General features: G+C 35.7%; 1 protein-coding gene across 4 annotated transcripts in view; it reads right to left on the reverse strand.

Annotated features, from left to right (window-relative positions):
* Positions 1–25527, reverse strand: part of diaph2 (diaphanous-related formin 2) — a 541097-nt gene extending 515570 nt beyond the window's left edge. For all 4 annotated transcript variants that reach the window (XM_073820077.1, XM_073820079.1, XM_073820078.1 and 1 more), the window contains exon 1: positions 25203–25527. In XM_073820077.1, the coding sequence (XP_073676178.1) occupies positions 25203–25289 (87 nt within the window). In that variant the 5' untranslated portion in view covers positions 25290–25527. The remainder of the gene's footprint in view (positions 1–25202) is intronic.
* Positions 25528–25967: the final 440 nt, after the last annotated feature.

Consider the following 25967-nt stretch of genomic DNA (forward strand, 5'->3'; position numbering starts at 1 on the left):
GGTGTGTCATGGGAGTGAATCATCTATAATAATACACAAACCTTTAATAACGAAGAACGCATAATGCTTTAACAGGGTCATAAAGAGGTCGGTACGAAGCCCAAACCAAACTTGCCGACAAAGACTTTCATGGACTTTCAAGATATTGTTCAAATAATAATGACTGAATTGGGATTATTCTATTACAGATCCAACAGCCTGAAGTGGCTTCATAGACTAGCGTAAGGCCCTGTATAACACAGATGTGCATTTGTTATTGAAAGTAATTAAAATCCTAAAATCTAATTAAAAACCATTTAACAACTTTGCATAATTGTGTTTTGACTCTAGGGCTGGTCATTAATACTGCAGCTCGACAACACATCAGACAGTCAACCGGGCCAAATATTGCATTATGATTTAACGACACACCTTCAGGGCAACAGAACTTTATTAAATTCTTTATCAAAATAAAGCTTTATTCATTACAGAAAATTCCCAAGCCCCCACAATAGCAGTATTAATGCAGCCCCCAGCTCCTGCATAAAAAGAGCGACATAAATTGCACAGGTCAACACATTACACAACTACTTATGCCTGAAGTAAACTCTTAAGTTAGCTAATTGGAGACACTCGAGAGGGGACAACAGGCTCGTCCTTGTAAGGCTCACTTGTCAGCAGAAGTGCAAATGCTGCCATTATGTGTTCTACCACTAGATGGTGCACACCATTCAACACATACAGTTGGTCAATCAACGGTTTACAAAAGCATTTCAAAGCATTAAACGGACACGTCCAAAATTTTGGAAAGGAGAAAGTAGCTTCTAGCTGACTCCATCTGCTTCTCTGGCCAGTCTTACATTGGGGAAAACAACCAGAGAGGATGGGGAAAGCAACACAAAAGCTGTTGCAAAAGCTTTCTGGGAAAACGGGTTAGTTTAATTGGTCTTAATTGTACTTAAACAATGGATCGTTTGAACCTAACAGTTCTTGGCAACTCGCAGTCACTCCGTCTCGAGAACTTAGCAGCTTTCGGTGGCCAGCAGCTCCTCTTGTTCACACTCGGATGTTTTAATTAAATACAGAGCTGGGAACGGTGCGTCACTCCTTAGAATAGACGTACACAAATATCAGGCTAGATTTCACAGATATTAAAAAGAATGGGATTCTAACTGGTCATAAACCTGTGATGCACATAATCCAGCAGTGCAGTAAAGCCCAGATCACTTTTGATTAAATATCAGCACTGCTCTTGTACTATAGAGTGCTCACAAAAGCTTTGACCACAACCCTACTAGAAACAACACTGATTATTGGTTGTATTTGCCCACGGAGTGAGAATACAGGCCGGCAGGATAGCAAACAAAAGCCTGATGGGAAGAGAGACAATGGCAATAGCACAAAGGGGGTGGCTATGGGACACGTCAGGTGAATCAATTATTATTTATAGAGACAAAGGAGCAGAAAAAAGGCATAAACTATGCTGAAGCACTTGAAAATAACTACATAATGATTTAAGGATTTAATAAACATAATTATGCCAAAAGTAGAATGTTCAACCTGTCATTAATTACTCAGCCTCATTTCGTTCCAAACCTGCAAGAACTTCATTAATCTTCGGGTCAGAAAGCTCTTGGATTTCATCGAAAATATCTTAATTTATGTTCCAAAGATCAACAAAGGTCTTATATGTTTGGAACAACATGAGGTTAAGTAATTAATGACAAAATTTTCATTTTTGAGTAAACTATCACTTCAAATGAGTAGGATACACATTAAATTAAATATGCCACAATTTCTACTATCCAGAGCAGTTATAAATAATAAAAATAGTTATTTATTGAACATTAGTGTCTTTTATCAAATTGCTGTTGCTACTAAAAACACCATCTTAATAAATTCACTAGGTGTGCACAATATTTCAGTATCATATCATTTATTCGCTAACATGTTTAAATTTAGTGACAATATTGGATAGGATACATATTAGCAAATCTAAAAAGAAATATGCGTTTTCATACTGTAAATTATAATGTTGTAATGCGTACATTCAGTTGAAGTGCTTAAAACTATAGATATATTTTTGTTTTGTTTTAGAATGTTTTTATTTATTTATTTATAATTCATGTTGTAGAAATTATAGTACACGATCTATAAAGTAAAATATTTGCACTGCTGTTTGAAAGTTTGGGATCAGTAAGATTTTTAAATTTTTTGATAAAGTCTTTTCTGCTCATCAAGGCTATTTATTTAATTAAAGATACAGAAAAAAACAGTAATATTGTGAAATATTATTGCAATTTAAAATAGTGGTTTTCTATTTTAATATACTTTAAAATAGAATTTATTCCTGTGACGCAAAACTGAATTCAGAAATCATTCTAATATACTGATTTATTAAACAGTGGAAACACTTGTGCTGCTTAATTTTATTTATTTATTTATTTTGGATACCTGTGATACATTTTCAGGATTCTTTAATGAATAAAACGTTACAAAGAACAACATTTATTTAAAATAGAAATCTATATACACTACCGTTCAAAGTTTGGGGTCAGTCAATCTTTTCATTCTTTCTATGAAAGAAATAATGCTTTTATTCAGCAAAGATGTGTTAAATTGATCTTATTTGATAGTAAAGTCTAACATTGCTAGAAAATATTTCTATTTTGAATAAATGCTGTTCTTTTTCACTTTTTATACAAATAATCCTGAAAAAAGTATCACAGGTTTCAAAAAAATATTAAGCAGCACAAAATGTTTCAAACATTGATAATAAATTAGCATCTTAAAATGATTTCTAAAGGATTGTATGACACATTATATTTTAAAGTATATTAACTGTAATCTAAAGTGGCAATAATATTTCATAATATTACTTTTTTCTGTTTTTGATCAAATAAATGGAACTCTGATGAGCATAAGAGACTTCTTAAAAAAACATAAAAAAAATCTTACTGATCCCAAACTTTTGAACGGTAGTACATTTTAAAAGTAAAAAAAAAAAATATTGGCCATTTATCAATTATCAGTCATAATTATTATTGGTTTATTGATGCATCCAAAAAAAAGAACAGCTTAAGGTTTTAGTCAGAGTCGTTATGCATTCATTTACATTAGATGCACAACTAAGGCTGATGCTTACTGATGTGCAATATCCCTGTCCTGAGAGCTCACTTAAGTGAAAATGGCCACTGAAAACAACTCTAATTCAATCCCCCTGCTTTAAGTGTTGACATTAACATGCTGAAATGCACAATCAGCTGTGATGTTATCTCCAACTCATATTAGCCAATATAAAATTGACAAACAGCCATCAATTTCCACAAGAAAGCAACACAACACATAGTTTGCAGAGGCTGGCGCTGTGTCAGCCCTGCTGGGGAGTCTGGGGTGATGCCAGGCGTGCCTGTTTGCCATCTCTGCAGAGATACCGCAGACGGCCTCATAGATCGGTGTATGCAACTATGGTACATCATCATTTTCGCAATGAGGCAAAGTGGGAACATCCAGCAGAAGGGGAGGCCGACTCTTTGACTTCATTTTCAATCCGTGGCTTATCTGAGTGTAGCCAGATAAGGCAGGGCCTGCAGATGTAATCTGTCTAATGATATACAGACTTAAGCTCTTTCCGGTGTTTGGCTTTCTGTGGTTCTCCCCCAAACAGAGAGGGAGCCTGCGTCAACTCGCTCTTTCACTTGAGGAGGCGAAGCGGTGATGTCATCGTCTCAAATACACGTGAAATAACAATCCTTTACACTCGGCCGCTCTCAAATCAGTTTCTCTTTTCTGTCTCCTCCCCATTTTCCCTCAACCTTTGTCCATGTCTGTTTCTATCCTGTTCCTCCTTGTCTCTAGCATGACAATTCACTTCACCGTTGCAAGTAGTCGAGTTATTCGCATTCAGAGTTAATCAGAGCATAATCAGAGAGTGACCCAGTTATAATCCGTGATCTGAGACCACCGCTGGTCAGAGTAAAGCGGGAAAGAAAAGTGGAAGAAGTGAATACAGTCTTATAAGAACTGAAAAGTCACCATAACCAATATCCTGTTCCTATGCCTGGGTTCCTTTGCATGATAATGTAACGCATTCACAGTCAAGATAAGCAGTGTTTGCATTAGATTATGTATTAATAAAACACTCATGTACACCTACAGTCAAAAGTTTGGACACACTTCGACTAATTTTGTTTCTCATGATCTGAAAAACCTTTTGATCTGAAAGTTTGAAAGTTCATACCCTCAGGTCACTCCAAACCAGCATGCATTTATTTTTTAAATGAACACAAAGAAAGTAAAACTTTTTGGAGGAATTTTTACATCGCTATACAACAATAGTTCACAGAAACTGCATTTGTCAAGCATCTGTCAAATAAAAAAAAACTATGAAACTATCATGTTATGCTTAGTATTCATTTTTTTTTAACTACAAAAACATCTTACAGCGCCTCAGTCACCTTTGGATTGCTCACTGTAGGCTTTAAGAAATAAAGCATTTTTTCTTTGTTCTTCTCTGATATCAGTTAAAGCCCATTTCCACCTCTGAATAAAGTTTACATCTCGATATTTTGATAAAACTGAATTGCAAGAAGTGCAAGATTCTGCAATTCTGAACTCTGAAGTCAGAATTGTAAGCTTACATTTTGAAATCCTGAGACTTTTTTCGCAGAATTGTGAGTTTATAGTTTACAACTCTGAGAAAAGTCAGAATAACATGAAAACTTTGCAATGCTTACTTTATAATGCAGTTGAGGTATTAAGTCAGAATTGTAAACTCGCAATCCTGAGAACGAGTCTTTTTTCCTCAAAATTTGACTTTATAACTCACAATTGCGAGTTTATATCTCACAATTCTGACTTTAGAACCTGCAATTGTGAGTTTATATCTCACAATTCTGAAGAAAAAAGTCAGAATAGCATGAAAAAAGTCAGAATTGTGAGATATAAACGTGTCAGAATTGAAGTTTGAGTCAGAATTGAGAGTTTTAACTTTATTTCTCCGAATTGCATGTTTATTTCTCACAATTTTGACGTTATAACATCTAATTGTGAGTTAATATCTCACAATTCTGAGAAAAAAAGTCAGAATATCATGAAAAAAGTCAGAATTGTGAGATACAAACTTGCAATTGTGGGAAAAAAAGTCAGAATTGAGAGTTTTTTTGTTTTTTTTTCTCCAAATTGCAAGTTTATTTCTCAGAATTACGAGTTTGTTTCTCACAATTCTGATTTTATAACATGCAATTGCGAGTTTCTATCTCACAATTCTGAGAAAAAAGTTAGAATAGCATGAAAAAAGTCAGAATTGTGAGATATAAACTTGTCAGAATTGAAGTTTGAGTCAGAATTGAGAGTTTTAACATTATTTCTCTGAATTGCATGTTTATTTCTCACAATCCTGAGAAAAAAGGTCAGAATAGCATGAAAAAAGTCAGAATTCCGAAATATAAACTTGCAATTGTGAGTAAAAAAGTTGAAATTGTAAGATACAAACTTGCAATTGCGGGGGGAAAAAAATCAGAATTGTGAGTTTTAACTTTATTTCTCCAATTTGTACGTTTTTTTCACAATTTTGACGTTATAACATCTAATTGCGAATTTATATCTCACAATTCTGAGAAAAAAAGTCAGAATATCATGAAAAAAGTCAGGATTGTGAGATATAAACTGGCAATTGCAAAAGTCAGAATTGAGTTTTAACTTTATTTTTCCGAATTACAAGTTTATTTCTCTGAATTGCGAGTTTATTACTCAAAATTTTGACTTTATAACATCCAATTGCGAGTTTATATCTCACAATTCTGAGGAAAAGGTCAGAATTGTGAGTTTGTAATTGTATCATGGAATTCTGAGTTAAAAAGTCAGAATTGTGAGATAAAAAGTCACAACTTTACATTTTTTATTCAGAAGCGGAAACAGGCTTCTATAGTTAATGATCATTGTTATGCAGGCAAACATAAAATCTTTTTAGTAAGTGTTGTATACTGAGTTTTTTACATTTTATATGATTTAATTAATTCTCTTTATCAAATCACAAACCCCCTGCAGTTCCCTCACAAACTCCTATTTGGGAAACCCTAAACTTTACCATTAATCATGGCTTGCATGGAATACTGTAAACTTTGCCCTGAATATTCCTGAATTCAAAAGAAAAAGATAGCAATTTCTAGCAACTGATGTCAACGCTGTATAACTCGTTTCATCATCGTAGATAATGTAATTGTTTCTGGTGTGCCTTGTGGCTGAGCTTGGTTTTAATTTAGAAATGTGCAGAGTGACTAAAGCTGAATAGACTCTAGAGATGAAAGATAACTTTGCTGCTGAAACAAGGACTATATTATGGGCCGAGCTGTCCTCTCACCACATCACATGACCAACCAAGGTCACTCTTTATGCGTCACGGGAACTTGTCAACAATTTTTGTGCAAATCACTAACTATTGCAAAGCATGTACCACAAAGAACCTGTTGAACCAAGCTGCAAACCTCATAGGATACGCTGACATTTTACCCTCAAACATCAGACATAATAAATTACAGAAATCACACTGCTGCTTTGGGAAGTCCACACAATAAAAACAAAACCAACCATTAACCTAGGGCGAATGCGGTTTGATGAATGCACAAATAATTATACATGTGGGAGGAAGGTAATCATATTCAATACTAATATAATACCATTAAAGGAACAATAATCCTTTTAGTCTACAGTAAATTATTGAAAGAAAACTGCATGTTAAAGTAAGGTATTTGATCTTTACTCTTGACCATGAAGAGTGAGCATGACTTCAGCTTGCTAATGGACTCATCAGTGTTTTAAGATTATAAATGTAGTCCTGAATAGAGACATAATGCACTAAGAGCAAGTTGAAACTCAATATAAATGTGTGACGATTCAAATCAGTTGAGATCCTAAACAAATCACAATACAGTTGGGGCTGGGAGTTTATATTAATGTATCTCTGAGGGGAACTGGCTGCCTTTAGAAAAGTTTAGATGGCATTTTCTTTCCTCTGTATAATGCATATTAACGTAGCAACCAAAGGAAAGCTGTATTGCGTCACCTGCCGTCTGACACTGAATCTGCATTTTCATTCAGCCTGTCTGCTGTTTTTGTTTCCTGCAAATATGTTTCACAAAGCTGAAGTCAAACCTGTTTTAGGTAATTCTGTTTTTGCTTAAAATTTGAAACACTCTTATTTAAATCAAAACTGCTCATGTTGCATGTATGGAGCATTTTTGTTCAGATCATAATTAAAATGCAGTGGTTGCCTATAATTTTAAATAGAAAAAGCTCACTCAAAGCTTTAGTTTGTTCATCTGAAGAGATTTCTTATGCTTGTATTATTTATTTATTTGATATGGGATTTGTTTTAAAATTTCAATTTAGTTTTGTTTTTTGACTATTTTAATTTCCAATTCTAACTTGATAACTCACAATTGCAAGTTTATATCTCACAATTCTAACTTTATTTCTCAGAATTGCAACTTTATATCTCACAATTCTGAGAATCAGAATTGAAGATGTAAACTCGCAATTGCGAGTCATCATCTCGCAGTTTTGATTTTATTTCTCGCAACTTTGAGTTTATATCACGCAATTCTACGAAAAAAAAATCTGAACTGTGACTACATTTCGCAATTCTGACTTTAGAACTCGCAATTGCAACCTTATAGGGCTGCAACTAACGATTATTTTGATAATCGATTAGTTCGCCGATTAATTTTTCGATTAATCGATTCGTTGGCTTAAAAATCCCAATTATTTATTTTTTAAATCACACTATTCCACATTCTGAATGCTATGAAAACACAGTGCTTAACAATTTACAACAATTCACCTGTTGTAATAAAGAGAAAAGGACAAATATCTGAAGAAAAACACACTAACAAGCATAAAATACAGTGTTTCTGCTATTTATTCTGCCGTGGCGGTGTTTAATGTCCCACCAACAGCAGCAAGCGCAAGAGTTCCGCGTTCAAATGCACGCAGTAAGCTGAAGCTGGCCCAAAAAGCCCCAGCTAAAGTAATTAGGCCTACCATGAATGTGGAGGGGAAAAGTAAGGAGATATTCATATTATTTATTAATAAACTAGTATTTTCTGAGTGCATCTTTATGGATTAGGCATATAGCTAATAAAAGAGTTTTGTTTTCGATTTGAATTATTTCGTTTTATAGTAGTGAAGTAATAATTTAAAGTAAATTTATTACTCTTACATTTATGAGCAAAAATGAAGTTTCACATAGCACTTGCACCTCCATATCCTGCAAAGCTTTCACTCTCCACACAAACTATTGGATATGCGCCTATTAGTAGCCTACATATTTATCTAGGTTAAACGATTAAACTAATTTTGAGATATGCTTAATTTTTTTTTTTTTAATCTAAGGATTTTAATTTAAATCGTGATGATTTGAGAAGGCTAGACTGATCTATCTGCCGCCGGCCGCTTTGTCGTTACTTTAAAAAACAAAAACTTGAATTTCACAAATAAAACATGTTCCAAATATATTTCTAAATTAACTTTATAAACTAAAGAAACGAAAATAAATGTAATTACTTTGCTATTAAAAACAGCAGCTGTGCAATGGGGAAGAGAAAGAGAACTCGGCCAGTAATTCTGATGAGCTGTCGAGGTTGTTTTGCAACGAATGTTTGTTTAATAGCCTATTTAACACTTATTTAGGCTACTTTCTTATTTAAATGTATTATTTCGTTGATTTATTTTAGTGTTTTGTAGACAGCTTGTTCACCGACAGAAATTGCAAAACACGCACGTTCGTGAATAATGTTTGAGCCTCATTTATTTATATATAAAACACCGCACCACCGGCGATGGTAAAAATCTGCCACCGTCACAGCCCTACTGTTCATACCCTCCATAAATACGCGCACTACATGTTGTATTTAAATCTAAATTTAACATTCAACGACAGATGTTTCAGCACAATGAATGTTTTTGCGCTGAGTTGAGTATCAATTGTCTCCCTTTCTGTGTTCTGTGTTCCGGCTGTCTGACTCATTCAGTAAAGATTTAAACTTACAGACTGCCAGAATGGATTTTTAAATGGAAAATCTCAAGTGAATTTGTGACATTTACAGATAAGGATATGACCGCAAACTGAAAGTTTTCATGCTGAGGACGCAAACGGATCTCAAAGCACCTCACAGGGCAAGCCATCACTCTATTAGTTTTAAATAAGGAATTCTCATGTTTTGAGCAGCTTGGATCACGTAACTTTCCTGCAGCATCTCAGTCTGTTTCCTCCACTATTTTAGATGCATTTTGTCTATAGAAATGCGTCATTCAGTGCTGTTATTTGACGTGATCCTCTGAAGTTGTATGTGCACTGTGGGCGGACCCGATTCATCGATAATGAGAATCGTTGTCGACAAATTTCATTATCGATAATAATCGATTTTATCGATTAGTTGTTGCAGCCCTACAACCTTATTTCTCAGATTTACAACTTTTAATCTCACAATTCTGCGAGAATGTCAGAATTGCCAGATGTAATCTCGCAACTGCGAGAAAAAGTCAGATTTGCGAGTTGTCATCTTGCAGTTCTTATTTTATTTCTTGCAACTTTGAGTAAAAAAAGTTAAAAAAAAATTGTTAAAAGAGCTGCAACTTTATTTCACAGAGCTGCGACTTTATTTCACATAACTGCAACTTTATTTCTGAGAACTGCGACTTTATTTCTCACAATTCTGCGACAGAAGACAGATGTAAACTCGCAATTGCAAGAAAAAGTCAGAATTGTGAGTTATCATCTTGCAGTTTTGATTTTATTTCCCACAATTCAGACTTTATTTGTCAGAATTGCAACTTTATTTCTCAGAATTCAGAGTTTATATCTTAAATATTACTTATAGCTTTAAATCGGTTTAAACAATCAGGATACGCGCAAGTAATTACCATTTTGAATAGCCGCTATACCCACAATCTCTGTGCACTGTGGAAACAATGAGTGTTGTATACATGCGACAGATCGCTTCCGGCGTTTACGTATTCTATGACAGAGCGCGTGCACATGTGACGTGCAGATAAGCAGATAAACATCAAATTTTCATTTTTGGGTGAACTATCCCTTTAATTTAGGATTTGTCTTAATTTCAATTTAGTTTTGTTATTTGACATATGTGACCCTGGACCACAAAACCAGTCTTAAGTCGCTGGGGTATATTTGTAGCAATAGCCAAAAATACATAGTATGGGTCAAAATTATTGATTTTTCTTTTATGCCAAAAATCATTAGGAATAAAGTAAAGATCATGTTCCATGAAGATTTTTTTGTAAAATTCCTACTATAAATATATCAAAATGTAATTTTTGATTAGTAATATGCATTGTTAAGAACTTAATTTGGACAACTTTAAAGGTGATTTTCTCAGTATTTTGATTTTTTTGCATCCTCAGATTCCAGATTTTTAAACAGATGTATCTCGGCCAAATATTGTCCTATCCTAATAAACCATACATCAATAGAAAGCTTATTTATTGAGCTTTCATATGATGTATACATCTCAGTTTTGTAAAATTAAACCTTATGACTGGTTTTGTGGTCCAGGGTCACATATTTCAATTTCAATAGAGAAATGCACAATTTTGAGCAAACAATAATAAAATGACACTATTTCATTCACAGTTTGTCTTAAATCTAAAAAAAAAAAAAAAAAAAAAAAAAATTAGGAAATCGTATTGTGAAATCACTGGTCCTGAACCTCAAAAAATTATCTCATCTCTTCCTTCAGCATTGACACATCTGGCAAAACTGTGTTATTCCATCATTTTAAAATTGAACAGCCTTCACAATTAATTTTAATTCTGTAAACTGGTTCCTAAGGGAAGCAAGATATTCAATGAGACAATGTAAGACAGGCCTTAAATTTTATCAATCAAAAACTGTTAAAAGTTAATGTATTTGAGAATGGAGCCTAATGGTTGGAAAGGGGGAAATTTAAATAGATAAATACATAGAGACATTTGTGACTTCATCAGAATATTAAAGTAGTTTCAGAGATGGAGCATGTTATAAGTGTATATATATATTATCAAAAACTTTTTTTCCTCTTCAGAATAGTGTGCAAAATCATTCATAGTATAGAATGTGCATTAAGTCAAATTTAGTCTTTTTGCTTACTTTTTAGATTTAAACTTTAACAGACCAGTTATTGTATCCAAAGTACTAGCTGCTTTGTGCGATTGTCATCTGTCTTATTTTGGCTCACAACTGTCACTGAGGACTAAATTTGTATATGTTCATGCCTTTGACTTAATGAAAAGGCCCTTTCTTTATTAAGACATCTGCCTAACCAAACAAAGCTCCACTGTTCACAACATGCAAACAAACAGATGATTTGAATGAACATGCTAGCATCTAAAAAAAATTCCAGGGTATTTGCCTTTGTACAGCACAACCCAGGAATGACTGATGACTTCAAAATACTGGAGGGGCCCTCATGAAATAACCCATTCCAAGAGCATTGTTGCCTTAACATGGGAAAAGTCTTTGGTGTGTTGGTTATTTCAGAAAAGCTGAGCCAATGTTTATGTTTCTCTGAAACATGTAGAGATATGGTGGTGTGAACAGCTTTTTTTGGACAGCCATTTCATGTGATTGATTGAAGACAGAGAACCCCCTCCCAAATGACAACATTAAGTATTCAGCTCCATTTCAACTGATATGGCTTGCTAATGTAATGTGACAATGTGAACATTACAAAGAGAGTGCTGGAATGTTGCCAGAAACATCTGCTTGAGAGGGTGATGTCAGAATGATCAGGCTGTGCTTCCCCCAGTGTAACTAAAGCACTTCCCTTCCTCACTTCCTGTGAGCCCTGAGACACTCAACATGTGTTCCACTTCCTGTTAGTTTCTCTGAGATCCCCAACAACCCCCACTTTGTCTAAAATGGCCAGCTACAGATGCCAACTCAACCATTTATTCCAGGGTACAAAAGTCTGAGATCACATTGAAATGTTTGGAATTCTAATTTAAAACCAGAAGTAAAGTTTCAAAAAAAATGTTGTATAAGAATTATTTCAACTTTTTAATCACAATCCATCAGGTTGTTTTAACATATGGGGTCAGTTAATCAAAAGAGAAGCTAACCAAATACTAGGATGTGTGTTAATTTAATTGTTCACTCTAATAATGCAAATAGCATTTTTTAAATAATAAAAATGAAAAGAACAAGTTGTTTCTCAGATGATCTCAGACTTTCAAAACCCTATATATATATATATATATATATATTGCATGCACAAGGCTAACCTCAAAAGTTTCACAAGAGAGATCAGACCTGCAAAGATGCATAACCACAATGCACTGTTCATGAGGTTAAAAATATTAGTTGATGTTCCACCCACAGCTGCTATATTTGACACCGTGTTTAACTTAATACCGTTCATCTGTGTCAGCCACAAAAACAGATCTACCTCAGTCTGACTTGCAGAATGCTGGACCAGTCATAAGTAGCACAGGCATATTTGTAGCAATAGCCATCAATACATTGTATGGGTCAAAACTATCGATTTTTCTTTTATGCCAAAAATCATTCAGGTATTTTGTCAATTTCCTACAGCAAATATATCAAAACTAAATTTTGATTAGTAATATGCATTGCTAAGAACTTCATTTGGACAACTTTAAAAACTATTTTCTCAATTATTTTTTTATTTTATTATTATTATTTTTTTTTGCACTCTCAGATTCCAGATTTTTAAATAATTGTTATCTCGGCCAAATATTTTCCTATCCTAACAAACATACATCAAAAAAATTACTTTTACAGGTTGTGGTCCAGGGTCACTTACATGAAAAAATCCCATACTACTATAAAATGCATTAACAGAATTGGAATAAAAGTGCCCATGTATCAAGTTCTTATGGTAGCAAGTTCTTAAGAGATAAATAATTTGTTAAATTTGTTAGTAAAAAAAAAAAAAAAAGTTAACAAAAAAATCTAAACCCACATAGCCCCTCCCCCCAGTTTCTCTAGCCACACCCAGGCCTGATTATTGCCACACCTGTTTGCAATCAAGAAATCACCTAAATAGGACCTGCCTGACAAAGTGAAGTAGACCAAAAGATCATCAAAAGCTACACACCATGTTGAGATCCAAAGAAATTCAGGAACAAATGAGAAAGAAAGTAATTGAGATCTATCAGTCTGGAAAAGGTTATAAAGCCATTTCTAAAGTTTTGGGACTCCAACGAACCACAGTGAGAGCCATTATCCACAGTGTTGAACCTTCCCAGGAGTGGCCGGCCGACCAAAATTACCCCAGGAGCGCAGCGACGACCCATCCAAGAATGACACAAAAGACCCCACAACAACATCTAAAGAACTGCAGGTCTCTTTTGCCTCAGTTAATGTCAGTGTTCATGACTCCACCATAAGAAAGAGACTAGGCAAAATGGCCTGCATGGCAGAGTTCCAAGACGAAAACCGCTGCTGAGCAAAAAGAACATAAAGGCTTGTCTCAGTTATGCCTAAACACATCTTGATGATCCCCAAGACTTTTGGGACAAGATAAAAGTTTAACTTTTTGGAAGGTGTGTGTCCCATTACATCTGGCATGAAAGTAACACAGCATTTCAGAAAAAGAACACCATACCAACAGTAAAATATGGTGGTGGTTAGGGGTGGGCGATATGACCTAAAATTAATATCACGGTATTTTTCATCTTTTGAACGGTGCCGGTATAATATCACGGTATTACTTTTTTTGGTACATTTTCGGAGGAGTAGCCTGTCCTGTCCATTTAGTATGTGAATAAAGTTAATATTTTCATAATATAATAAGTATATGGTAGGTATCCTTATCAAAAAGAGACATGGGAGAGTATTATGCATTCTCAACATATTTATTTTGCAAAAAACCTAAAGATCTTACTTAACAGTGTACAACAAAACAAAAAAATATTTTTTATTGAAATTTAATTTCTGCAATATTTACAACCTTTAAATAACTGGGGGAAATCAACCCATGGCAACAGTTTAAAAGTAGACCAATTCTGTGGGGGAAAACGCAGACTTGGCAACCCTGCATCCAACAAGAGCTGCTGGAGTTAATGTCTTTGCACACATGAGTACGAAATTTTCGTCCGACATTTTTGCACGTTAAAAAAAATACAGGTTATGTTAATAGAGTTTACACACTGCCTCTGAAACTTTCGTCCGTCATAAAAAAATTTGGATCGTGTTTGATTTTCTGCATTTTCACATCCATAATAAGCATTTTGATAAGGATGGCGAATATGAGAAAACTAAAAAAAAAAAAAAACGCATACGAAAATCGGACTCAGTGTACAATGACCTTTAGATTTGAATGATCACGGGTCGAAAGTAAAGAGAGATGACAAAAATAGACTGGAGGATTTGTTGCAAGCTTGTACTCACTGACAAATATCTATTATAAGACGTGCTGCTCCCTTTACAAAATCGAAAGTAAAAGTTAACAGGCCGGTCGCGTTCGCCTCGCGCCTGCTCAATTTGTGATCCGCTGTGTAAATCCTTTTGCCGGCCGACCGGGAAAAGTCCCGGTCGTCCCGATTGCCACTCCGCCCCTGGTATAGGCTACAGGCCCGACCTTTCACGATGTTTCACCAGTCGTTTAATGGCCACTCCCCTTTTACCACCTGCAAAGCTGATACGAATATGTTTTACTTTTTTATTTACAACAAGATATATAGTATAAGGACAGGTATTCAGACCACAACTGAACGTTTGAAGAAAATGTAATGTTTTAAATATACCGGTATTGACGGTATTAGAAAATCCATGTCGTGGCGCAATCTCACACCGGTGATGACTATGACACCGGTGTACCGCCCACCCCTAGTGGTGGTAGTGTGATAGTCTGGGGCTGCTTTGGTGCTTCTGGAAGACTTGCTGTGATAAATGGAACATGAATTCTGCTGTCTACCAAAAAATCCTGAAGGACAATGTCCGGCCATCTGTTCGTGACCTCAAGCTGAAGCAAATTTGGGTTCGAAATAAACAGAATGAAGACTTTGGAGTGGCCTAGTCAAAGTCCTGACCTGAATCCTATTGAGATGCTGTGGCATGACCTTAAAAAGGAAGTTAATGCTCGAAAACCCTCCAATGTGGCTGAATTACAACAGTTCTGCCAAGATGAGTGGGCCAAAATTCCTGCACAGCGCTGTAACAGACTCATTGCAAGTTATCGCAAAAGCTTGATTACAGTTGTTGCTGCTAAGGGTGGCCCAACCAGTTATTACGTTTAACCCCCTGGGGCCGACGGTCACGCCGGCGTGACCAACCTACTTTTTTTAAGATCAGTGCAAAAGACACTAAAAATACTTTGTCGGTCTCAGGCATACAAATTAGAGCTATACATCATTGGAAGCTGTTAAGTGTGTAGTTTGATTTGTGCACACTAACAAGAGCAAAAGAACGCTGTGCTTTTTTTTTATAGAATAAAGAAAACAAACAGTGTGATTTCTGTTTTCTCTGTCTCCGCGAACTGCTTTTAGAAATGCGTCACTTAAATCATTCAAACTCGGTGAATACTCAGCACACAAACAGAAGAGTGGTATCTACAGAAAGCTTGATATGTATGCTTTTAAAAAAAGTAAGCTTTAGCGAAAACAAATATTCTGTAATAAAGTAATCCATATGAAACAAAAGGTATGTCTAGTCTATCCAGTTGCAACTGATTATATCTAATGAGATCACGCCCACGTGCGAAGAACGATTGATATTTAAATTAGCCATGTGCTACAAGCGCGGCAAGGAAACTCCCACATCACCGCAAACAAAGAAACACGTCTTTTCAAGTTCATCTTGGTTACAGTTCGTTTCTGAAACGAAGACATGCTGTGAGGAATAAGACTTATATTTGCCTCAATCATAAGAAGGACGTGATGCGACGCAAACCCAGCAGGAGGAGACATTTACATGAGTAAGTCTTACTTTCATTTTCCTACTAGCTTTCGCTGTTATTTACTTTGACGAAACGTGTACACATTTTTCTAGTTAGACTTATTCCAAACTATAATTCCTGACTTTATCAAATGAAACATTATGAAGTACGTTTGATTGCATTGCATCTCTAACTATGCCAGGATATTTTTTATGTTTTAGAAAACGATGTGTTTATGACTGTAAGATGCATTTATGACAATATGTTTATGTAAGATGCAAGATCATATTAATTTATTTTATTGTATAACAGTAGGGTGTAAAAGTAATATGTGTGTTTACACTGAATGTATGTTTACATCACGTTTATTCGTAATATAGTGCTAAACAATAATTATTAGTTTCTCAGATATTACATGTCCTTTTTTACATTAGTACAAATGCTAGAATCTATGACTATATACTATATACCAGTTATTCCCCTGTAAAGGGAAGTGTGTCCAAACCTTTGCCTGGTAGTGTGTGTGTGTGTGTGTGTGTGTATTTATTTATTATAGATGCTCCTAATATGAATAGGCTCACAGATGTTTTGCTGTTGTTGTTTTTAGTGCTCAGAAACCTGCTCAACAGATGAATCTTGCTGTCCTTTCCTTGAGTCTCTTCAAACTGTTTTCCTCTGAGAGCACTGTACAAACTTCAGATGATACAGATAAAAGTACAGTACAAATACAGATATTTAAAGTGCACACACTTTAATATCAGGTAAGATTTATTTGTTGAACTGAATTCAGAAAAAGTTTTCAGAAATGCCACAAAGTCTGTGCACATCTGTGTGGTTAGATGAGGGAGCTCAATATTGTGTCTTTGACCTTCATTATGTATGTTTTGATTATACTGTGTTGTAAATAAAATATAAATAATCTAAAAAAACGATTTTTTTTTAATCTTCTCACATTGTTTCTTCTTCTGCTAGTCAAGTCAGTCATTGATGGGGCCATTAGGGAGGGCCCTTTTGTCTTTCAGGTGTGAATTGCTAAATATTCATGGGCCATTGCCACACCTATGAATAATCCCTTTCGATCACAAAACATGTTTTAGAAAATTTACATCAATATATTGTTTTTTCTGAACGAGTGAACGAGATGATTTTCACATCATTTGGTTGATAAAATTCTAGCCTACGACATCCAATTATCAAAAGTCTTGTAAAGAAATGTCCTATATGTGCTTCATGGCCTTATTTCAGTGACTTCAAAACTTTAGTTTTTCACTAACCACGCATAAACGTAGTTTTCTCAAAAACACATCCATGTACATTAATGTTGCTTAAATATTATTGTAGCCCAATATGTGCTGATTACAATGTAATCAGACTTTAGCCATTAAAATGTTTTTAAGATACTGAAAAAACAACAAATGTCAGGGCATGTCAAACTTCTTCAGGGCCTCAAAACACCCTCAGGCCCCAGAGGGTTAAGTGGCAAACACTTTTTCACACAGGGCCATGTGGGTTTGGATTTTGTTTTCCCTTCATAATAAAAAAACGTCATTAAAACTGCATGTAAAACAATTTGTTTGATGATCTGAAACATTAAAGTGTGACAAACATGCAAAAAAATAAAAAATCAACAAGGCAGCCAACACTTTTTTCACACCACTGTATATTTCCATTAAGATCAATAATTATGAATTTAAACAACACTGACAAGTCAGTCAATGTTTTTAACATGGCTTGGGAGAGATGTTACATTTGTTGAAGGGAAACCAAACACAGCTGCCTCCGTTATTTTTTTCTCACGATAAATCAACCAAAGGTTATTTACACATGTACTTTTACAACACACCCAAGACTGTCAAAATTATCCTGATGAGTATTAGAAGTCAGAAACACCCAAATGCAGCACACCATTTCTTTTTACATGTCTTCACAAAACAGCTCACAGCAATGCTGAGGAATGATTCAAGTCTGTTTCACATGTTGAATCTGGCTATTCACACCTCTGCTTTGAATAATGCTGCAGAGCCAAGGCCTCCACACCAACTCCCATTAATTTCTGTGTATTCTTTATTAACACAGGTAGATAGTTACTTTTCAGGGTCACTGGTTTTCACAAGAAACACAGTGTATTTCAATTTGGTCACTTGCAGCATGACTACACGAGGACATGCTGTACTGATCGTCTGCTGTAATCTGTGCTCCGTTATGGTATGTTACATAACCACAGCCAGGCTTATATTCTATTTTAAGATTTTAATTCATTTCCAATGGAATTTAATGGAGGTAAACTTCCATTCAGTCTGTGCTCAGGAATGCCTTTTGAGGAAACGCACTGGTATGCGAATTCCGCTTTCATGACTTCATCCGGTATGCTAAGACCCAGCTAAAAGACTACTGAAGACATTCATTGCATAAATGCAAAACTCACATTATTCCACATTGCAAGTCGGGTGCAAAAAAAGAACTGACACTTAAGAGTGTAAACATCGCATAAGAAAACTATACAGAAGTGCCAAAGCTATGTTTGTCCTTATTTGTAGCACAAACAAAGCTGTGGATCAAACTGAGGATCTATGATGTCATTCCCAATCTGAAAGTTGTAAACAAATGCTGCATTCTTACTGCCTTCTCTTGCCTCTTTTCTCTCCCTGTGAGTCTGATCCTGGTGCTGACTGTAAAGATTAGCCCCAGTGCATTACAGAAATCTAATGCTCTGTGATAACGCTCAGCTTGCTCCAGGGGTTATAACCTTCCTCTAATCCAGCTCAGGACAGATTTATCATAAGACCAGTGATGGCTCTCATCCAAACGAACATACATATTCAATGCTGGAATCTATTGGCAACACATAAGTTGTCCATAGATTGTGTCCACCCCCACAGTAAAGCCAGTTCACAACGGGGTCGCCACATCTGCTGGTTGCTGGTAGGTATTCCTTTATCCATAACTGACCATAACTAAAACCATCAAATTTTAAATGTTAATGGTAAAATATATAGATCTTTATATTAGACAGGGTCGAATTACATATAGATATATATCAGAGGTTGCGTTAGACTTTAACATTGTCCGTCAGTTTGATTCCTTCATAATCCATTATTACCCGTCATTTTAATTTTCATATTTTAATTATAATTCCACATTTAATTGCATTTATGTTTGTTCACATTTTCATTTTTAATTATGAACCTACAGGGCGATATAGGCTTATGCATTTATTTTGAAGAGAACAGATGAACAGATGAGACTGCGTAACTTTTCATGTTCAACACTACACCCCACAGTGACAGCTATTTAAATATATACTCATTTTATAACCAATATCGATTCATAAATCCTAGTCGATCTTTTGGTCTATGCTGTTTTCAGTTGATGAATAAACAAGTAGCCTACATAGTGCGCCTTCCATCCAATAAATCACAATGCAACAAAGTCTCAAATTTCAAATTCTGTCCATTTCAATAGGAAATTCAAATAAAAAATACCGTTTTGGCACTCTTTAATGTGGCGTGATGGATCATTGTAGCTTCTGTGTAGTCGCCTGTGCATAATCAAACGTATAGCAAAAGATTTGTGACAGTTTCGTTTTTGTTTGTCTCTGCTGCCACACTGTCAATGACGGACAATTTTCAGTTAACGCAACCTCTGAATATAGATTTTTTTTTTTCCCAAGCAATTTGGAAAAACAATATTTTGCAAAACTGCAATGGAAACTCTTTTTTTCGCCTTTTCTCACATTTTTTGATGGCTGCATACATACATTTCTGCAATAAAAGTAAAAATTTCTAAAATTGAAATTAATATGACAAAGTGACCAGTATAGCCCAGCATAATTTGAAATAAATCATTTTAAATTTCTTGCTTGTGTCTGCACCCTATTGACACAACTTGGACATGGACTCGGTATATGAAAACAGTATTACAGCATTTGTTTATTTAATAATTAGACAGAACTTTTAACAAAAGCTAAGGACACTTTTTGGCCAAACAGAAACATTTAGCAAAATAAATATTACTGATATTAAAGGGCTAGTTCACCCAAAACCGAAAATTAGCCCATCATTTACTCACCCTTCAGGCACCCTAGGTGTATATGACTTCCTTCTTTCAGACGAATCCAATCGGAGTTATATTTAAAAATTTTCTGGCTCTCCGAAGCTTTATCATGGCTGTGGGTGGGTGTTTCTCTTCCAAAACAAGTCCAATAAAGTGCATCCATACATAATAAAAAGTGTCTCACATAGCTCTGGGGGGGTGAATAAAGGTCTCCTGCAGCAAATCAATGCATGGTACATGGTAGCAGCTCCGGGCGGATGACGTCGGATATCGGTGTTGCACCTGTGAGTCTCATGAAAACCAACATTTGTTTACAGGAGAAAAGAAGGCAAAGTTTCCTAACTTTAGCAAAGGAAAACCAGTCTCCTCTTGGCTTATTTCGACATCGTCCAATATTTTTTCTTTACAAATCCACGTTATGTACTTCTATTGTTTTGTTTCGGTCTCTCCGCTGCACATCCGGCAGTTTTGAGTGGCACATGCACAATGCCTACATCATATGTCATCCGGCAGAAGCTGCTTCCGTGTGCGACTGTTAGCTAGATTAAAGTGATTTTTACGTTTTAAATATGGATATTTTTCTTACAAAAAAAAACACATAACAGGAGACCTGTGTGAGGCACTTTTTATTATGGATGGATGCACTTTATTGGACTTGTTCTGGACTGTCAAAGAGAAACACCCACCCACTGCCATTATAAGGCTTGAGTAAGCCAGAACAATTTTTAATATAACTCAGATTGGATTCATCTGAAAGAAGAAAGTCATATACACCAAGGATACCTGGGGGGTGAGAAAATAATGGTCTAATTTTCATTTTTGGGTGAAATAACCCTTTAAGATTATGCAGGTGAATGTGTTTGTTTATAAGTTACAGCAGTGCATATGCATAAGCATTAGCAAGATGAGACATGACTAAAAACTCACTTATACCACTGACAACTTCTAACATGATTTTCCATGCACCATTTTTATCCAGACAAATTGCATAAAACAGCAAAACCACTTTTTCCAACTTTGTTGAGTTGATAGTCACACCTAAGCTCAGTCACAAACAAAAGCTGTCAAATTGTCAACTCCCACAAACAATGAATGACTTCTGCTTGCTTTGTGGCTACAAGTTACTGCAAGCGTGACTTCACATCACTGCTTAAATATATGCCGTGTCTAACTCTAATTCAAAAAGCCACAACTTGTTTTGTTTTAAAAATATATACAGTTTATTTATTTGAACCACTATTCACAAACAATGCTACCCTTAAGAATCCCTACCCTTATGATCACGCGTAACATTTGCTGAAAACAGCAGCAACAACAAGCCATATAAGGTTATTTCACCCTGAATCCCCTCTGACCAGTCATTAAAAACTCTTACATTAAGTATTATACTTCACTCCCGTCATGAAGCACCACCCCACTTTAAGCTGTCATAGATGTGTGCTCCATTCTCTTACAAATACTCTACTTTCCAATAAAATTATGCAATAAACTACAACCAACGTCAATGCCACTGTTATGCATCTACTCAACAAACAAATGCATTCCATCCCTCTAATCATAATCTAGATGCTGGAGACTAACTTGTTGCTGAGAGAAAGCTAAAAAGTCTGGATGATTCTAAACTTGACCACCCTTCTAGTGGATGACTTCCTCAATTTTGCCAAAAGATATTGTGCAACAGCAGAAGTTTTGGACTTCTCATGTACGCAGAAAAGTTAAGCAACAGAGGCCATGCCTGGCACCGAATCAACCACGGGGTGGGCAATGGTGAGATCACTAGTGGTAGAAAGAATGACATCAGTGTTAAGGCTTGAGTTTGTGTGAGTGTGTGGAAGCCTCAACATCCTCTAGTGTTAAGGCCATAAATGTTTCTGGTACTTCTGCTGTGACAAAGCTGCTTGTTTGCAACCAACAGTGACAATATATTAAACCGATTAAATTAAAGTCCGTTAATCCATATGTTACAAGGATTAAATGCTTGTCAGGGTTCACACCTTTTTTTTTTCAATGAATAATGAATTTACATGATTTCTCCACTTGTTTGTGATTACGAGATACATTTTTTAAACAGATTTGTCTACTCACAAATAGCCATTTCTTAGTCATTTCTATCTGCGTTATTTTTTATTGCGCTCATATGTGACCCTGAACCACAAAACCAGTCATAAGGGTCCATTTTTTTATATTAAGATGTATAGATAATTTGAAAGCTGAATAAATAAGCGTTCCATTTATGAATGGTTTGTTAGGATAGGCCAATATCTGGCCGAGACAAAACTATTTGAAATCTGGAATCTGACGGAGCAAAAAAATCTAAATATTGAGAAAATCGCCTTTAAAGTTCCAAAAGTAAAGGTCCAAATGAAGTTCTTAGCAATGCATATTACTAATCAAAATTAAGTTTTGATATATTTACAGTAGGACATTTACAAAATATCTTCATTGAACACAATCTTAACTTAATATTCTAATGATTTTTGGCATAAAAGAAAAATCGATAATTTTGACCCATACAATGTATTTTTGGCTATTGCTACAAATATACCTGTGGCTGAAGTTTGGCACTGACGCCATGGTCATAGCAGCGTCAGCCAATGAAATTAGACACCTCCTTCCACGCCTGGTCTCTCCGATATGAATCCCGGTACATAAAAAGCGATTAGTCATAAAGGACCAGGTGATTGCCCATCGCAATAATGAGTTTCTCCTCCATTTAAAAATGTATCCTCAGTTTGCTGCTCTTGAACAGGATGAACGTGATTGGCTACCGCCTGGCTACTGTATTTGCATAGAGCGATCCTGACTGGCTGACGCTTCCGTCAAAAAATTCGAAAAATTCTCAACTTCTGCCGCGAGCAACGCCAGTGAAGTGCCGCCGACGGATCCAGAGTTCTTTTCGGCAACACTTGACGTCACCCATTCAAAGTCAATGGGAAGCGTTGAAGCCCTGTGTGAACGCAACCGTTATGACTGGTTTTGTGGTCCAGGGTCACATATAGCTTAATATAACTAGACACATTACACTACTGTTCAAAAGTCTGGAGTCAGTACAAATATTTTTGGGAAAAAAAAAATATATATATATTTCTATTCACCAGATATGCATTAAAATTAATCAAAAGTGTACTTTTTACAAACAATCTATTTCAAATAAATGCTGTTCTTTACTGAGCACTAAACCATCATAGGAGAATGATAATATAAAGACTGGTTATCACAGGAATAAATAATATTTTAAAATAATAACAGAAAAAAGCTATTGTAAATTGTATTTGTATAACATTATTGTTTTACTGTTGTTACAGTATTTTTGATCTAATGCAGCCTTACTGGATCTAAGAGACTTCTGTCTCTCTCTCAAATAAAAAAAAAAAACGTCCATACACAAACTTTATACAATAGTGAATATTAAAACAGAAACTTCTGACTTTCCATGCAGAATCACACCTTTAAAATTCCATTATTTGTATTCAGAGTTTTCCAAAACTGTGGGAGCCCAGTTCTTGATTAATAATGACTGTTGTTGAGTTGCTGTTTTAGCTTATTTTAAAGCTTATGGCCCCCTTGGTAATGTGCCGAGGCCCCCTAGCAGGCCCGCGGCCCCCTGGCTGAGAACCACCCCACTAGCAGACAAAATGTGTTTTTTTGGTTTTTTTTCAACTTCACAAGCCACACCCGCTCCCCTCATGGAGACTTCCTAGCCGTTCCTTGGGAATATAAGGATCTACACACCAACTAATCATAAACAAGTATTACAACACACCCATATTCCACAAAATTTGTGCAAGCCTTGAATGCAAAAAGTTAGCCATAGTATTCCTACCACGCTACTTACAGGGTACTGTTCAACTACAGCTACAAATACAGCTATCAGAAAGTCTCCATCTGGCTTCCAAAGGTTTACATTCCTCAAGGCAAATGGAGCTCATAAACGGATGGATTCCTGCAGCTCCCAAAAGAGCGCTGTCATTATGAAGCTGGTACAGGACACGCTCATTTGACTGGAGACAAGCTGTTAAGCAAAGTTACAACGCATATGCGGATTACACAGACTTAGACACTCATTCACCCCGCTTGATCTGAAACCCTGCTGTGACGATAAGCTCTGTCCGAGACCTTACAAGATGACTAAATGATCTTCAGACAGCTTTGTTAAGTCTACAGGCAAGGCCACAACATTTGGGAAGTGTAAAGTAATTAATACATGCATGAGGAGGCATCTTGAAATAGACTGTCCTACATCCAGTACCCAGCAATACATATTTAGAAAGCGTCAAAGCAAATGAATCCCAGGTCACTAAACGTGCCATATGAAATATGAGAAGGCTGTGCAGCAGTGATGAAGTAATCAGTTCCCCACAGGTATGACATACGGTAATACAAAAATACTTGGCTCTGGGTCAACAAATACTTAACACAAACTGCTATCCCAACAGACTGTTCCGTTACTACTGACGCCTTTAGTTACTCATTATTTTTCTTAAAAATCACATGACGCCACTGATAAGCTTGACACTGGACACAACAGACAAACAGACTTCATCTATCACATGGCCTTTCTTCGCCCTGAGGTCAGTAAGTCAGCAAACTTTCCACGACGATATAAAACTTTTAAAAAGGCAGCCAGCAAGAACTGAAACAAACTGTTTTAGTTTCACTACTATTCGTTTGAGATAAGTGTAACCCTCCATAAAGGTTCAGCAGCACTATCACAAGCGCTACTACAGAGCCCACTGACACTCACAGAGTGTTTTGACAGCCCATTATCATGAGGTTCAGGGTCCTGTGAAGTAATACACTGATAGGTTCAACAGCTTTCCCAGAGAGCACTGACTGAGCTGGTTAATCTTTGCAGTGTAAACATGCTCCAAGTTTGAGAGAAAGTTGGTGATCGATATATGATCAAATTCTTTAGTACTAAACAGTCTAGATGGACTCTAGAGGGTGTGGAAATTGTTTTGTCAGGGTCACTGAATGAAAAGGGGGCCTTTTGTGTCCTTCATGAACGCGTGTAAACAACAACTTTAACAATTACAAGCTGGCACCTTCTACTATGTGCTATTATAGGAACTTGATATTTGTCTTTAGCAAAAATGCAGGTTAATTTTACTTTCTTTTTTCCATGAGGGAAAGATTTCAGACTCTACTTTTTTTTATTATTATTATTTTTTTTTTTACAAACACATGAAAGTTGCCTCAAAATCTCCTACTTAGTTTTACATAACTACAAAATAACAACAGCAACCAAATGAATCCTGAAAATGTAATACATACCAGTTTTTTGTTTTTGCTCTCATCCTCATTGGACTTCTTTTTGGAGGGTTTATTTGGGTCCTCCCCTCCAGCTGCCTGCTGATCCATCTTAGGAATGAAACTTCACTTGAACAGTAACTTTGCTTAGTATTTCCCACGAGTTTGCAAACACCTATGAAAAATCACGTTTCTGCAAAAGCCATGCCATCCATGAAGAAATAAAAACAAAAACATGAGTTGGATCTATTCCATGTAAGTATCCAGTGGAATATGATGTAACATCTGTGTATGAAGCTGTCCAAAAAACAAGGTGTGGTGATATTCGGTCCAGTCCAAAACAGCTACTCAGAGTCTGGGAAGAAAAGAAAAGAGTTTTCTAATGCAAACTATATGAAAGCACATGGAATAACAACAATGAAATAATATAGAGCTGTATATAAACTGTCAGTTGAGAGCTTGTGAACTTTTAATACATCAGAGTAACATTATAACATGCATCTGTGGACACACTTTTGTCATTTAGTGGCGTCAATTTAACAATACGTTTAATAAATTAACGGAATTCCAGCCTGAAGCAATTATATAGTAAGTCTATTCAAATAGAAAGATGTTTCAGACTCTTATAAAAAGTCAAAGAAGGTCTGTCAGTTTTATACAAAATACCACGGCAGTTTATCAAATGAACACATAACTGATTTTATTCAAAGGAGATATGACCGCTGGTATCCAGGCGGTTACTTTCACACAGGAAACTGTTATTCCAGCGCTATGAGGCTTAAAGTAAAA

This window comes from Garra rufa, chromosome 16 (genome assembly GCF_049309525.1).
Source record: "Garra rufa chromosome 16, GarRuf1.0, whole genome shotgun sequence".
NCBI lineage: Eukaryota > Metazoa > Chordata > Actinopteri > Cypriniformes > Cyprinidae > Garra > Garra rufa.